Source organism: Phytophthora parasitica, assembly GCF_000247585.1.
Source record: "Phytophthora parasitica INRA-310 unplaced genomic scaffold supercont2.6, whole genome shotgun sequence".
NCBI classification, from domain to species: domain Eukaryota; phylum Oomycota; class Peronosporomycetes; order Peronosporales; family Peronosporaceae; genus Phytophthora; species Phytophthora nicotianae.
Window position 1 is genome coordinate 1,944,171 of NW_008648992.1, and position 15,361 is coordinate 1,959,531.

Genomic DNA, 15,361 nt, shown 5'->3' on the forward strand with positions numbered 1-15,361 from the left:
CAGGAAGTTATCGCCAAGTGTATTTGCTGGTAAGTTGCAAAAGTGAGTATCCTCATCTAACCTAACTCATGCCGGAGGCTTGTCTTGCCTTCGGCGACCTAGTTGTTTGTTTGGATGTCGTTGATGTCAACGCATATGTCGTTATGCATGCTGGATTGTCACCAAGTTCTGCGGTATGCAGGTGCTAGTCATCCTGTGTTGCGTTATTTAATAGTCATGATGGCATTTATCACTAATCAGGGCTGTATCAATTTATGCGGCTTACATGGTTAAGAGCAAATTCATGAACAGTTAACGACGATAATTATACACCAACCGTTAAAGATTCATGTTGCCGGAGCGTGTTCAGCACACCTTTGTAATAACCAGACAAAGTCGTAGAACCAAGACGTGAGCTTTGGGTAGAGAGAGATTTATTGATTCAGCAAGAAAAAAACGCATATCGGTGCTGATACAGTGTCTCTAGCATCAAGCACACTTGTTTTTCTCACGATTCCCTGAAAAGTTATCATGATGTGTGCTCAGAAACCTAAGCAAAATAGTTAGCCACCCCTGCCTAGAAATAGTCAGTATAAATTCTGATACAAAAGAATGGACGTCCTCTTACCTACAGGGAAATAAGTCATCGACTCGAATTGACTTGATGATATCACTCCGAATTTGACGCGACAACAGACAAGCAACATTCTAAAAACATTGAAGCGATGAGGAGAGCTCGATTGTTCTATCAACGAGCCGTCCTGCGTGGGAAATCAATCCGTCGCGGGGTTTTGATGGCGTTTCTTGGTCTTGCAGTTTTCTCGTGTTGGGTACCGTGGTTTATCATGCCAATAGGCAGTCACTTTGAGCTGGAGAAAAAGCCCGCATCAGCTGTGACCAGCGCCTTGAGTCCTGACGCAAGTACGACCAGCCCCTTATTAAGTCCCAGTAAACCTGTGACCGACACCTTGCATCCCGACGCATCAGTGCCCAGTGTCTTACGAGCTACTGCACCTGCGTCCAGTGTTGTATTGCGTCCTAACACACCTGTGGCTAGCGCCTTAAGTTCTGACTCACCTGTGACCAGTGTCTTGCATCCCGACACGCCGGAGCAAGGACGACTAAATCCGCTCGTCCCATTCACCGTCAAGGCGACAACCCAACTGTTTAGCGAGTATGAGGAAACGTTCCCACAACATGGCAAGAACGAACCGGGCCAGCATTATCGAATTGAAAATACCGAGGTTCTGACGCAACCTGGGAATAGAGACAAAGACTCAGTTTTGATCATTTGCGTTCTTAACGACGCTCAATCGTGGGGGAAAAATCGCACCATGGAGGACTTCTTCAAACTAATCGGGTCTTTCGAGTACCCGAGATCGAAAATTTCGATCGCGTTGCTCACTTCATCTATGGTCGAGTTTACGAAGGCGAAACAACTCTTCGGCTCCTACATCGAGCAATACTCAAGATTATCCGTCATCTTCCGCAACGACTTCTCGGCTAAAGGATTAACACGTGCGAACCGCCACATCCACTCGCTTCAGGCCAGCCGACGACGTATGCTCGCTCGATATCGCAACTACGCGCTGCTTTCCACGATGGAGTCATGGCACCAGCACGTTCTCTGGGTGGATGCCGACGTTACCGTCATCCCACCAGGATTGGTGCTGAAAATGGTTAAGTCCGGCCGCGACATCGTGGAGCCCATGTGCGTTCGCAATATCAGAGGCAGATGGGTTAATTATGACCGCAACGCGTGGGTGGGCCAGCGGAAAGTGAGGTCTGCTAACGACAAGGACTTCGTACCGGGTCCACTGAACGCCCGATCCTTTCACAACCTCCCTGACAGATCCAAGCCTTTTGTGCCACTAGACTCGGTAGGAGGAACGATGTTGTATGTGCGTGCAGATATACACCGGCAAGGGGTGATGTTTCCTGTTCACTACGTCATCGGTAGTGAGTGGGGTCGGGAAGGTTATGACGGTATTGAAACAGAAGGCTTATGCTACAGCGCGCATTTTCTGGGCTACAAGTGTTGGGGCATGCCTCAAGACGCCATTCAGCATGTCTGGTAGACGAGCTTTGCATTGTGTCCAGCTTTGTTTCGTGAAACAGTGGATCTTGGTATTTGATGACCTCTAAAATAGTGTAAATCAACAAATACATCTGCTGCACGAATAGTTGCTACGACAATTTATAAAACTCTTGAAAAATTGTATGATTTGACAACTCGACTGAAAAACAACACCATTTATTTTGCTTTAGAACTAAGAACATGTTCGACTAGAACCAACTGCTTGATGCTTGGCATTGAAAACCCAAGCCCCCCACGAGTCCTCCCCCGAATGTGTTTCACGTGGATTGAGATACTGCAGCTACTTGCTATTCTCGGAACCAATAAAGGAAGCGTCCAACCATTATTTTTTGCTCTAACTACCAAATTAAATGTTACGAAATGATTTCATCATATGTTGACCACCCGAAATATGCTTTTCATCACTTTTCGGCCACTAGTCGACAATAATGCTTACAGCAGTCCGTCGTGGTCGCCTCCTGTACGTTCCGGCGTCTCCGTCTCGAGCATTTGTACGTGTACATGTACACTCATATTGATGCACAAATACACAATAGAATGTCACGCACTTATCCTGACTGTCTCATCCAAACGAATTCCATGCTTTTCTACAGGCGTCGGCATCTGCAGAGGCGCTCGACGAGCTGATCTCCCACGCCACACAACAGGACGAGCGGCCTGCAGGACGTCGACAGGGAATTCCGCGTCGACTACACAGTTACCAGGCTTCGGCAGCTATCGAATGTGCTGCTGAAATCCACGCGACGGCTGTGGTCCATCCGAACGCGGAGTTGGGCCCAAATGTCCTGGTAGGGCCTTATTCCGTCATCGGACCAGGTTCGTAACTTTACTTTTATTAATGCTATCGTTATATATTGCTAATTTTATTTGTAATGTTAGATGTGGTGCTGGAGGCTGATGTTCGGCTTCAAAGTCACGTGGTGATCGACGGTAAGACGCGAGTCGGGAATGGCACGGTGGTTCACCCGTTTGCGAGCTTGGGAGGCGAACCGCAGGATAAAAAGCACCAAATGTTCGAGAAGGACGAGTATGGCGATATGACGCTGACAATTGGCAGTAATTGTGTCATTCGAGAGCATGTTACGGTGCACGGCAGCACGTCATACTCACAGGCACCGACGTCCGTTGGTGATGATTGCTGGTTGCTTTGTGGAGCTCACGTGGCTCACGACTCGCAGTTGGGCAGACGAGTTGTTGTCTCAAATAACGTGTGCATTGCGGGCCATGTATCGATTGGAGACTGCGCGATTATTGGCGGACAAGTTGGCATCAAACAGCACGTGAATGTAGGCCCGTTGGCGATGGTGGGCGGACAGAGTGCAGTGGATGGTGATGTGTTACCATACGGGTTGGTTGTGGGGAACCGAGCCAAGCTTGCGGGACTTAATCTGGTTGGTCTGCGCCGCGCTGGAGTGTCACGAAACAATATCAAGTTGTTGCTGCGAGTGTACCGCTATATGTTTGGTACACCTGCATGCAAGAAAACTGGCTTTGCACCTGCTCTTGAGTAAGTGTGAACTGGTGCTTAGTTTGTGCCTTTTTTGCTGATATTCTTTACTTGATGGTCGCAGTTTGGCCTACAGGGAAACGGTCGTAGAACGCGCTATGGAGGCAAAACAGTTTTTGATCAACGAAGGACTCGACAGCGAACGGATACCAATGGTGCACGAAATGGTATGATCATTTTTTAATATGGACATCCGTGAGCGTATGCTAATTGCTGCTTTTTTTTTTTTTTGCTTATTCAGGTGGACTTTGTGGTGACTTCTCCACAGCGCTTCCATTCCTCATTGTGTCATGCAGTGATCGCTTCTCCTTCACATTAGATTTTTAGCTTGAACACAGACCGCTTAGATATGAATGATCTTGAGACTTAGATATTTGCATTAGAATTCTTAGCTATTTATTCACTGACGATCCGTTGGTTTATCATAAGGTGTGTTTCTAGGAAACGCTGAGAAAAAATGAGGGTGCCGTGTGAACTTGGATAGTTGACAAGGTGATCTCTTGGGCAAGCAAAGATGAATGCCGTTGACACCATCTCATACTGCAACCCCCGACGCTTCGACACTTCTGACATTTTGTTGGATAGTTGGTTTTGCTATCGCAGCGTCGGGTTTGTCAAGAACACAAGCTGACATTACGACCTTGACGATAGGGAAGAAGGCTTTGAAGCTCGACAGGCCTGCTGATGAAATGGGGGCTAAGAAGAAAAAATCTAGACCGCGAAAGTCACTCATGAGAAAGCATCGAAGAGCAAGCTTTCAAGCAGAGTTGAGTGGGAAACCACAGAGTCCAGAGGCCGAGTCTCTACTACAATCTGCACAGGAAGAGGCTCAACAACCTAGCAGTAAAAGCAACAGATCTAACCGACGCACAGCGAGGCTGCCATCATCGCCCAAGCGCGATGCAAGCGGTGACAACAATGACAAGAACGAAGCTGAACCCCAACAGAACGAGCAGAGTCCACCCCCAACAGCTCGTCGCTCTACCTTCATGTCATGGCGCAGTCGGAACTCTACCACAACGATAGTCGAGGATGCACCTCCTGCCTCATGCCCATTGACCTGCCAGCCTTCAAGTTGCTTCATCGGATCACTCAACGGGACTATAAGCGAGATGCATCTCCCACTGCTCACCAAGCACACAAAGGCCCGTATGGATGCACTAAGAGCTGCTCCCAAACAACAACAACTTGAAGTAACAATTGAACACTCGGACGAGCTACCGTTTGGAGCCTATGCACACCCACAAGTACGCGTTCATATCGTCGACCGATGCACCGGAAGAGCTCTCTGTCCATCACAAATGACAAGTGAAGCCAAGTTCTGCCTGGACAACAACGCTAACTGTAGTAAGTAACTAGTTCCAATGGATCTGATCACTCCTAATTTTACGCACTCTTTGTTTTGTGTGTTCAGACGCATTTGAATGGCAACAAGCTCTGGACATTTTGGTTGATATGCCAACGTTTCTGAATACCCGAACAGTGTTACTATTTGAGATATTGGAGGCGAAGGCTCCAACAAAAGGCGTTCGCTTTCGTCGAGGTAAACGCTTCGAATCTGTGAGTACCCACGACGAAGACGACGAGTACCCGAAAGCTTTCAATCCGAAACCTACACCAGACTATCGACGTATTGCTTGGGGCTTCTTCCACACAATCACAAATAGAGGAACTCCTACGATGAACTCTTTCGTGCTACCGGATGTACCAGATGTCAATGAGAAGAAGAAAAGGCAGTCGATTGTTGATATTTGTGGATTACGAGTACGATTATTTGAGTACCAAGTCATGACATGGATGGACAAATATCAAGCGAAATTGCAGTGGGGGTGGAGGAAAAACCACCCTACTGTACCAGCAGTTTTTCTCCAGTATCAGAAACGTTCACGTGTCCCCGCACCGAGTACACTACACGTACAACTACGCGCCACGAACCCGCCAGCCTCTCCACGACAAGCGGAGACAACTAACGAGAGTACTGTCGATAATCGCTACCGGGAATTGAACGATACGACGGAACATGAAGCTGGAGATAACCAAGAACCTCCAACGGAAGTCTCTACACTACCCGTTGAAGATACCACAAGTAAAATCACTCCTCCCGAAGCCTCATCAAGCGACTTCTTCGATTTAATGGCGCCTTGCAAGAGAAACACTTCAGAACCGTGTTTAATTCCTTTACGAGTGCTTTGTTCTCTCCCAGCTGGGAAGAAAGGGTGCTCCGCTGTGAGTTTTAGTCCTTGTGGACGCTTCCTAGCTGCTAGTGTGAGTCCAGAACTCGGAGACTTCGTGGTGCAGGTGTATTACATGGCATCCGCCGAGCTCTTCGCTGTTGGTAGAGGCCATCGAGGAATCATCTACTCGTTACAATGGAGTTTTGTTTCTAACGGGCAGTATCGACTACTCTCGGCATCATCGGATGGCACTGTTCGTCTTTGGGAGCTTCCTTCCAAGAATGCGGCGAGTTCTCCTGATTCCCCAACATCTTATCGCACTCATCTGCTCTCGTCAGTATTCCAGTGGCATCACTTCCCTTGCTTCGTATACTGTGCTATATTTCTTCCTGGTAGCAATGGAGAGATTGTACTCACCGGTGCTTCTGATGGCTGTATGCGTTTCCGGAAAGAGTCATCAATACCAAGTGGCCAACCTGAGTACGGAATGCTTCAGGTGAGCTCTTCTGCTGTGCACACTATTTGTGTGGAAGCCAAGACTGGACGGATTTTTTGTGGCGATGCGAAGGGTGATATCACTGTTTGGAATCGTACAGCAACCGCTCCGACACTTCACGGCTATGAGCGAATCAAGACGATCCAAACTGGACAAGCTAGTATCTCTTCGCTTCAGCTACACCCTCGAAAGGCTCATCTGCTGGTTCATACACAGCCCAACGCCATTTTTCAGTACGAATTGCGCTCATACCTTCTGTTAAACAAAAGCTATGCCGGTATGGCTTGCGAGTCTTTGTTGGTGAAAAGCTCATTTAGTCCTGACGGCAAGCTGGTTATTAGTGGATCGGAAGATGGCGTTCCTAGGTTATTCACTAGTGTTCATGGTCAGCAACTACAGCGTGGCGTTTGGGGTACACATTTCTTTCATGGTTGCCCCGTACTGGATGTAAGCTGGTCACCTACGGCGCACATGGCAGCACTCTGCTCTTACGGTAAACAGTTGGATATTATCTTGATGCCGGGCGTGTTTATACTAACGAAGTGCGTGCTGTATGGTTTAGGAGGGAACAATCCGATTGTGGTGCTTTGCTCGTACCGAGGCGACGAAGACGCTGTATACATCGATGAATCTGCATCAAACATTACGATGAATACTACGACGAACCTTCAACTTGCTGTCGATGCCTTCCGAGGAGCGAACCAGCTGGAGGCCTTCAGGGGTGACCATGCCCAACGTCTCCAGCGAGCATTGGAACGACGCCAAAAGCGTCTGCAAGCAAAGGTAATTGTTTTATTGTTTCTGTTTCTGACCAAGTCTAGTAACTCCTTGTGTTCGCATCGTGCTCTTCCATATAGTTATCGCTGGAAGCAGACCTTAGTAAGGACCAGGCTAGCAACAACCTGGCTTCATCCATCGCAGTGTAGTGTTAACGTCACCCTTAAAAGAACTGCATTTTTTGGATAGTGCTATATTTCACTTTTAGTATTGTTCTCTATTTTTAAGAACTAAAACAGTTTGCTTATTTTCCCTTTTCTCGTTATACATCCCTGTTTCGATTGTGATGTCTTTCAAGACCAGTCCACAAGATCACCTCGTGAACAAGGAGGCCGTTCGCCATCTACCCCAGAGTCAGCTTGAGATTCTGACATTAGCGACTATTTTTCGTGAAACGGGAGGTCATATTCGCGACGATGAAGGAGCTACAGCGTGGACTCGCCAATCCGGGTGGAACAAAATAATGGAAGTCTCAGCGGCTCTTAGTAATGGAGGAATACCTATTCCAAAGACATCCACGATGCAGGCCTTCTTCCCGTCTGTATTCGGCGTCAAGTGGGAGCGCAACCATGTCGTGGCCGTCGATCTGTCAGATAATGGGCTTGGAGGGAATTTTCCTGCTGGAATTGTGCGACTCCGCTTCCTCACAACTTTGAAATTGAGAAACAACCCGAACTTACGTGGAGCATTGCCTCGGGAGATATACGCGATGCCACACCTGAAATATTGCTATATAGACGGCACAAAAATTGAGAATACCCTTCCGTACAACATAGCACACTCATTTGAAATCACTCAGATGAAATCTCAACTTGGTAAACCAGCGATATCCACAGTTAGTTTCTGCACAGGAAAGGATCACTTTATCCGCTGGGTGGCCGACATGACAGAGTCTGACATGTTTATGATACACTCCACTCTCAAGAAGTTACACGAGAGTACCAATGGTCAAGCAGGGCGAAAACAGATCAAGTGTACAGCCAGCAACGCCACGGGACCAGAACGTGCAGCTGCCGCCATAAAACTTCAGCGAATCTATCGAGCTCGTATCGAACGAACCAAATTCCGCAACTTCCTTCGTTCACTTGTAGAGATGAAGGTCGACCCTACCACAGGATACACCTACTACGTTAATGCACGAACTGGAGAAGCAACTTGGGAAAAGCCGAAGTTTCTTGGTTCCGACAAGGATAGCGACGCAAGCATTAATGCCGACAAGACAAGTGGCGATGCAGCAGACGCACGAGAAGCCTGGAAACCTTACGATGATGGTTACGGCAACACGGTAAGTTAAAAAAAAATTAATCGCCTTTCCAAATCATCTACTGTAGGAACAAGAAATGATGCCAACTCTTTTTTTCCATAGTACTACTGGAACAGCGTGACAGGAGAGTCGACGTGGGAGCCTCCAACCTTCCTCAGTCGAATATATGAAGAGCTACGAGAACGCTACGGCGCTGATAAGACCGATGAAGAACGATTCGAGCTTTTCTTCCAAGATATCGATCGTGACGGCACCGGAGAAATTGACCAAGACGAATTTGCAAGTTTGTGTGGAGATCTGGGTATGGCGTTGTCTGCTAAGCAGATAAAAGAAGTGTTTCAAGAACTTGACAGCAGTGGGGACGGTCAACTTGATCGTCCCGAAATCATCGCGTGGCTTACGAGAAACTTCAAATAAAAAACAATTTTAAAAAATCAAATATTTCAATAACAGTATCTCTCTATTCATCATCACAGAGGAGTTGCAACAACTTCTCAGAGTCAGCGATCGTCCGAGTCAAGCCAATAATCTGATTTCCACTGATCAGATACGTATCCGTGCAAGCACACTTGACTGCGGGCTCCGAGTCGTCAAAGTCGATATTTTCCGATCTTCGGAAAGTTGCGTCAAACTCTACAATCACCGAGTACCCAATAGCTTGAATACTCTTCTCTTCGACGGAGACCACATCCAGACACTGTTTAAATAAGGAGGCGTACTTGATGATACCCTGGTCTCCATGGTATGTCCCCCAGAATGGCATCTCTTCAGGCACTTCAGACTTCAAAAAGAAACTCGCAGATGTCACGGGACCTAATAGGTTAATGTCCGGAATAACCAGATACGGTCCACCGCGGTTCTTGGCCACGCACTCCACCAACGTCGTGTTGGCCGCTTCGTCAATATCACTGAAACTATTGCGCGACAACCGTGTCCTGTTAACTGCACTCTGCATGGCTTCAAACCACCTCATTCTCGTCGTATCGGAACGTGTAACGAAGGTTAAAGTTTCGTCCTCCTCCCGATGACCGTCAAAAACCTCCACTTGGAAGCCAAAGGCTCCTCGATCTCGCTTTTTCACGCTACGACCAAATGCGATCCACTTTCTAGCGTTGCATACGACCAGTTTCTTGGGTCGTGACGTCCAGGTTTGTGTATGTGCCATTAAGAATTGCTTCAGCATCGAAGCTTTAGACGGAGAGGTAGCTTTAGCTGTGCCGTTGCTGGGTGCTCCAGACGTCGCGGTTGTTGCATCTTCCAACGTCAATTGGCAAGTAGATTTCTCGAATTTCAAGTGCACTTTAGCCCACTTGGATCGCTTTTGGTAGGCGTAGCCACTTACGAAGAACTCGTCTTCCTCAACGTCGAATGGTGTGGACTCGTCGGACTGCAAGATGTCGATAATGGACTCTGGGAATTTACTCTGTGATCGGCTCTGGAACATATCGCTTGGATGTACCGCCTCGCTTCCTTTGGCCAGGTTGTGGGATGATCCAAAGCCTTCTTTCTCCATCGGAAGCCGTCTAAACGGCTCTAGTTCTCGTGATAGGTATTCGCTGGCTGAAGACGACGGCCGAGCAAGCACAAAGCCCGTGTCTGCGTCGTCTTCGCTCGTATTCCTCTTCCTCAGGGTTCCATTTCGTGCTCCACCAGTGACAACTTGCAGACCTAGAAGCGAATCATCTAGCGCATCCATTTGTTGATAATGCGTGGCAATGAGAGACGCAGCGAAATCATTCCAACCTTTCACATTGTTGCAGAATTGGCGAATAAGTTCCTGTTGGAGCGTCGGGGAGCTGCAGATCTTTGCGATTTTTACGCCAATGATCGCCAAATGAGCATCGTAAATGTGCGTCGAACTGTTCGAGTCCAGTTTGCGTAAAATGAACTCCAAAATTGAGTCAGGCGAGCGGAAGACACTTCTAAGTAGCGGATTGTTCACACGTCCGTTTGTTGATGGCCGGTTCAGTAGGTTCAAGTAGAGTTTCACTAGTCGACAATGCAGGATGCTGGCTGTGGGAAATTTCTCGAAAATATCCATAAGCGATGTCGCCAGATCCAACCTAGTTAACCGGCTATCGATACGGTCGTTCGACATGAGAATGACGACGTCCAGCAGCTCCACAACATGCGTGACAAGCAGAGTTGACGCTAACGGTCGATGGTTCACCACTGCCTTCCCCGATCTGGGCGAATAGCTGAGAGCAGGAGGAGTTATCCCCACATACAAAGTGCTTCGTGCAGGTGAAGACCCACTTTTTGCTGGTTTATTGGGACTCTCTTTCCCAGCCAGTGAATCGAACTCCCCAGTCCCACTACTGTCGTCATCCGAGTCGCTGTCACTGAAGCAATCACGTGCAGCGAACTCCGATATCGTGGACAAGTGTTGATGGTAATTGATTGATGCGCAGATGGTGTCCAAAACGAGGTGGATTGGAGCTACAAACGCCTCCAACTGGTCCGAATCGTAGCGAGAAAACTCAATAGCATGACGCAAGATATCGACCACGAGGATTCGAGGGATGCAGGTGCCGTTCATGTGGTGTGCGTCTAGAAAACGCAGCTCTGCCATTCCAAGCTCTGCCAGTCGAGCTAGAATGGTGCTGTTCTCCGTCAACGCTGCCAGTACAGCACACTTGAGTTTGTGGTGCATCGCTGGGTCGTGGATGGCCATTCTCGGAGGAAAAAGCTCCTTTTCAAACGCCTCCACGCTCTCAAAAGACGACAGTTGAATCTTTGCTTGGATGTAGTACCGGAAAGTATTCGGGAATTCGTCCTTCAGAATTTTGGTCAAAATTTCAGTGCAGCCACTTATCCTGGCATGAACCGTAGACGTCGAGTTAGTAGTAAACAAGGAAGGAGACAACGGAGTCGTCTTGGACGAGAAGAACGAAGACGGTGACAGAGTTTGGGACCCTCCGAAAGATGATCGAGGAGATGTTGATGAGGTGGACGACACTGTCGACGTAGAAGAGACAGAAGAGAGGGATCTCGCTAGTCGAGTCGGGACTTGCTCCACTATTCGCTGTACGAGGCAGCGGATGATCGGGAAATACTCAAACCCTCTACGAATAGAAAGGTGAATCAACCCATGCAGTAATGCCGCAACATCTGGGTTGTAAGCATGCACTGCAAGACGCGACAGGAGCCACTCCTTCTCGTCTTCTTCGTTCTCGTCACATATCAACCTGTGTACTGCCGGGAACGTGACGAAATTCTTGGTGATTCGACACATATTCGCCACCAAAACGCCGTCCACTTCCTCCTCATCTGCAACGGTGTTCTCCACATTTTCCGCTCCATTATTCTTCGTACTTGGCCATAAAAACCGGAACAAACCTCCAAAAATGCGTCTCCACTCGTTGGCCGTCAAATCCTCGAGTCGTAACAAATATCCACGTGTCGCCGGGTCTTCCAGTAGCTCTTCATCCTCATCTCCATCCACACTGAAGTCCGAGATGCTACTCCCAGAACTCTCAAACCGCATACTCGCACGCAGTCGCTGAATTCTGGCCATTTTTCTAGTCGATGCATTGCTTCTGAAGTCCATCATGGTCGGCAAATTCGTCGGTGGCGCATTAGTGGACACTGCGAGGCCTTCCATCTTGATATTGGGCTGTTGTGGCGCTTTAATTTGCTCTTTCGCCTCATTTTCAGCGTCATTTTGCTCTTGCTTGGGTTCTCCGTACCAGGCCATGGCTTTTAAGTAATATCTGAGGATAATCTCCGTGGCTACATATGCCTGTCGATATTTATCCGGATGTGGCTCGGCATTTTCAGTTAAATGGTCGCTGTAGGATGTGGCGAAGGCGAAAACCTGTTTAATGGACTCTGGCTCGAGTAGAAGCTTCTGGACGGGTGAGAAGTGGCCTCTTTCTCTTCTCTGTACCGCTGTGAGCACTGTGTCGACGTCGTAGCAGCTGCAGAAGACGTTGTCGAGTGCAGGAGCTTGACGCAGAGCTTCAGCGTTGTGCAGCGCCTGTGAGGCCTTCAGTGGGTCGTGTGCGGTCTTCGTGAGCTCCAGTAGTGACAGTGACTTGGCCCATGTTGTTGGAGGCACGAACGGTGCTGGATTGACTTGATTAGTGGCCTCTTTCTCATCATTTGCATCAGTTTGAGACGCTGCAAATGTGGCGGGGGACGACATCGTGCGTACGGGCTCGAGAAGATTGTCGACTTCGCTCTCGTTATCCGAGTCAGACTCGGTCTCGGCCGCGCATGTGCATTGGCGCGTGAGCTGCAGCGTCGAGGCCCCCGTGGACAGCATCGCACAGCACTGATGAGATGTTGCGCACACGTTTAGAGAATGAAAAGTGAATGAACCGGTTTGCTTTCGGTGTCAATTTTTGTCGCAATTTGAAAGGAATACTGAGATCAAGATAAGTTTGGTCATTGACAGGGCAAATACTACATGGGAAGTGGATTTATGACTTTGGGTTGGTAACAAACCAATTGATGATACAAAAATCGAGTGAAGTTGAAGGGTTGTTGCAAACATGTACAAGCAAGCACAACTGGCATGGACAGCCGTCCAAGGACTATCCCATCGTCGTAAGCTGGCATTTGCCATGGGGGTGAAGAAAGCGGTGAAGACGAAAAAGCAGTGACCACAAATGACGCTGAACTCTTTCGAGTCAGAAGTGCACCCACGGTGGTCTCCACTAGTCGACAGAATCCAGGCGATGGTCGGACCATCGTCGATATCGGCGGTGAATCACTATCGGTGATGTGGGCTTGGGACTACTAAACGAACGGTTATTTTGAGATATGCATCAACTTTATCGATATTTGAGCACTGCATGGGACTCGACTTGCACAGACGCCTCATTAGCCGCCACGCTGACCATGGCTACGGCATTACATCCCTTTGGGTGGTTTATGGCGAATGTGGACTGAGCTGTCTTTGCTTCGTAGGTATACGGGCGGGGTGTGGTCGGAATGGTTTCTCTTTGTAAGGTGTATCATCATCATCAGAGTTCCGTGAGCCACGAATCGTGAGATGAACAACGTGGCCGTCACGATAGACTTGAGAGCAACCGTGTGGTATGTCAATATCTCTGCAATTTTGGCCTATCGCACGAGCAGTTCATGGTAGAAGTGATCGCGTTGTCATTACACGAAGATTGGAATCTCGCTAGCGAATAAATTACGCGAATAGATTGAAAAGGAAGTTGGGGCGAACCGTGAAACAAAAAAATCAACGAATCTTTCAATTTCAAATGGTTTTATTCCACGCTAAAGGTTACGATCACCAAGTCTATCTCTTTTGGTGGTTAATGAAGCGCAGCGCCAACAACGCCAGCAGTCGGTACACTACGATGAATACAAAGATGTATCCAAAGTTGCTCCAGATCTCCGAGTGTTTGTACTCAAAGTTCGACTCCACATACTCCTTCACCGTCGCGTGGCCGAGCGAACTTGGCGCGTTGGTCAGTTCGTGACAAGCCAGCAGATCACTGCCACCCTCATACTCACCGGTTGTATCGTTCCACGTCGGGAGCTCCGGACAGTCGGTAAACACCAGCGAATTCAACAAACCCATCGAGTATTTCTGCGGTGTGATCAGGTACAACCAGTGGTAACCACGAGGAATACTTGCAGCTGGTGGATTGAAGCCCGCGAAAGTAAGACAGATCGAGTTGTACAGCACACCCAGGATAGCAGCGACCTCCACACTGGGCATCGCGTAGATGAAAAGCTGACCAAGATACGTCTGCATGAGAACGAAGAGCGAGTTCGCGATCCAGAACATGAAGCCCGACGCCACGTTCCTGAAGCCCACCGAAGGATAGAAAATAATGGTGAACAGCGCAGTACTAACGAAGACGTACGGGATTTCAGCAATCGTGGAGCCCACGAAGTACCACAAGCAGTTGTAGGTCTGCGATGCACGCTCTCGGTAGTACGCTCCACGCTCTGCGAACGAGATCGGAAGAGTGCCCGTGAACGAGATGACACCGTTGAACATGGACGTCATGAAGACCATAGCAATGCCAGCGTTGATTTCTTGGTAGGACTGGTACGATTTGTTTGCGAACACGACGGCAAACAAAATTCCAAGACCGAGCGAGATGGCAAACCGCGTGATGTTGTACGTCGGTGTGCGCCAGTAGCGATCGTTGAACCGCTTCAACAAGAAGCGCATTTGAGTCATCGAGTTGGCTGCACGTTTCTTCTGGAATGTCATTTCCGGGAGATCAGGACTGGGACGAGTCAAACCAGGTCGATCGAGTTGAGCGTCCAAAATCCGCTTCTCCTCACTCTCCTTGAAGCACTTCACAAAGTCCGTAGAGTTCTTGGAGCTACTGCTTACACCAGCACCGATCACCTCCAACATCCATGACGCAGGGTTCTGATCCTTCGGACATGGAGGCGTGCCAGGAATGGCCTCCAGATAGTCCACCAACTTGTGGCACCGCTCTCCTAGTTCACCAACAAACACCGATTCACCACCACGTTTCAACAGCAACAAGTGGTCGAACAGGAAGAACACATCGGAAGAAGGCTGGTGGATCGTACACACAATGGTTCGTCCACTGTCGGCCACTTTGCGAACGCCGTCCATGATCAACTTGGCAGAGTGAGCATCCAACCCGCTGGTCGGTTCATCCAGGAACAAAATACTCGGCTGCGCTGCGAGTTCCACGCCAATCGTCAAGCGCTTCATCTGTTCCTGTGAACATCCACGCACAATCTTGTCTGCGATCTCGTGCATATCCAGCAAGTCGAGACACTCGTTAACCGTATCATATTTCTTGCTGTCAGGGATCTCACTGTCCTGTCGGAGGAAGGCACTGAACATAAGTGATTCACGAATGGTTGACGCGTCCGAGTGGATGTCCATTTGCTCACAGTACCCGGTGCAGCGTCGAATAGCTAAATCGTTCGCTTCATACCCATTCAGCAGAATCTTGCCTGTAATCTTACCACCGGTCTTCCTCCCTGCAATCACGTCCATCAACGTCGTCTTGCCAGCACCAGAAGACCCCATCAGTGCTGTGAGTGAACCAGGTTCTGCAAAGCCACTGACACCCTTGAGTAGTTCGAGAGACTCTTTCGGGTTGCC

General features: G+C 48.7%; 6 protein-coding genes across 7 annotated transcripts; 4 read left to right on the forward strand and 2 right to left on the reverse strand.

The window, feature by feature from the left end:
* Window positions 1-665: 665 nt before the first annotated feature.
* Window positions 666-2,174, forward strand: PPTG_04309 (hypothetical protein). Its single transcript, XM_008898197.1, has one exon. It carries the CDS (start codon window positions 705-707, stop codon window positions 2,055-2,057), a length of 1,353 nt encoding a protein of 450 aa, XP_008896445.1. The 5' UTR covers window positions 666-704; the 3' UTR covers window positions 2,058-2,174.
* A 305-nt stretch (window positions 2,175-2,479) lies between these two features.
* Window positions 2,480-3,975, forward strand: PPTG_04310. 2 transcript variants are annotated; one of them, XM_008898198.1, is made up of 5 exons: window positions 2,480-2,568; window positions 2,671-2,893; window positions 2,957-3,584; window positions 3,649-3,751; window positions 3,826-3,975. In XM_008898198.1, exons 1-5 carry the CDS (start codon window positions 2,506-2,508, stop codon window positions 3,901-3,903), a joined length of 1,095 nt encoding a protein of 364 aa, XP_008896446.1. In that variant the 5' UTR covers window positions 2,480-2,505; the 3' UTR covers window positions 3,904-3,975. The 2 variants fall into 2 exon arrangements, with proteins under 2 accessions (XP_008896446.1, XP_008896447.1); XM_008898199.1 differs by having other exon boundaries at window positions 2,957-3,751.
* A 298-nt stretch (window positions 3,976-4,273) lies between these two features.
* On the forward strand, window positions 4,274-7,180 carry PPTG_04311 (hypothetical protein; the record flags this gene model as incomplete). The annotated part of the gene is made up of 5 exons (XM_008898200.1): window positions 4,274-4,931; window positions 5,068-5,768; window positions 5,979-6,747; window positions 6,817-7,037; window positions 7,112-7,180. The coding sequence occupies 5 exons, from the start codon at window positions 4,274-4,276 to the stop codon at window positions 7,178-7,180; spliced, it is 2,418 nt and encodes an 805-aa protein (XP_008896448.1).
* A 137-nt stretch (window positions 7,181-7,317) lies between these two features.
* PPTG_04312 (hypothetical protein) lies at window positions 7,318-8,712 on the forward strand (the record flags this gene model as incomplete). Its single annotated transcript, XM_008898201.1, has 2 exons — window positions 7,318-8,316; window positions 8,398-8,712. The coding sequence occupies 2 exons, from the start codon at window positions 7,318-7,320 to the stop codon at window positions 8,710-8,712; spliced, it is 1,314 nt and encodes a 437-aa protein (XP_008896449.1).
* A 22-nt stretch (window positions 8,713-8,734) lies between these two features.
* PPTG_04313 (hypothetical protein) lies at window positions 8,735-12,598 on the reverse strand. The gene has a single exon (XM_008898202.1). It carries the CDS (start codon window positions 12,560-12,562, stop codon window positions 8,756-8,758), a length of 3,807 nt encoding a protein of 1,268 aa, XP_008896450.1. The 5' UTR covers window positions 12,563-12,598; the 3' UTR covers window positions 8,735-8,755.
* An 894-nt stretch (window positions 12,599-13,492) lies between these two features.
* On the reverse strand, window positions 13,493-15,286 carry PPTG_04314 (hypothetical protein; the record flags this gene model as incomplete). Its single annotated transcript, XM_008898203.1, has 1 exon — window positions 13,493-15,286. The coding sequence occupies one exon, from the start codon at window positions 15,284-15,286 to the stop codon at window positions 13,553-13,555; it is 1,734 nt and encodes a 577-aa protein (XP_008896451.1). The 3' UTR covers window positions 13,493-13,552.
* Between the last annotated feature and the right edge of the window lie 75 nt (window positions 15,287-15,361).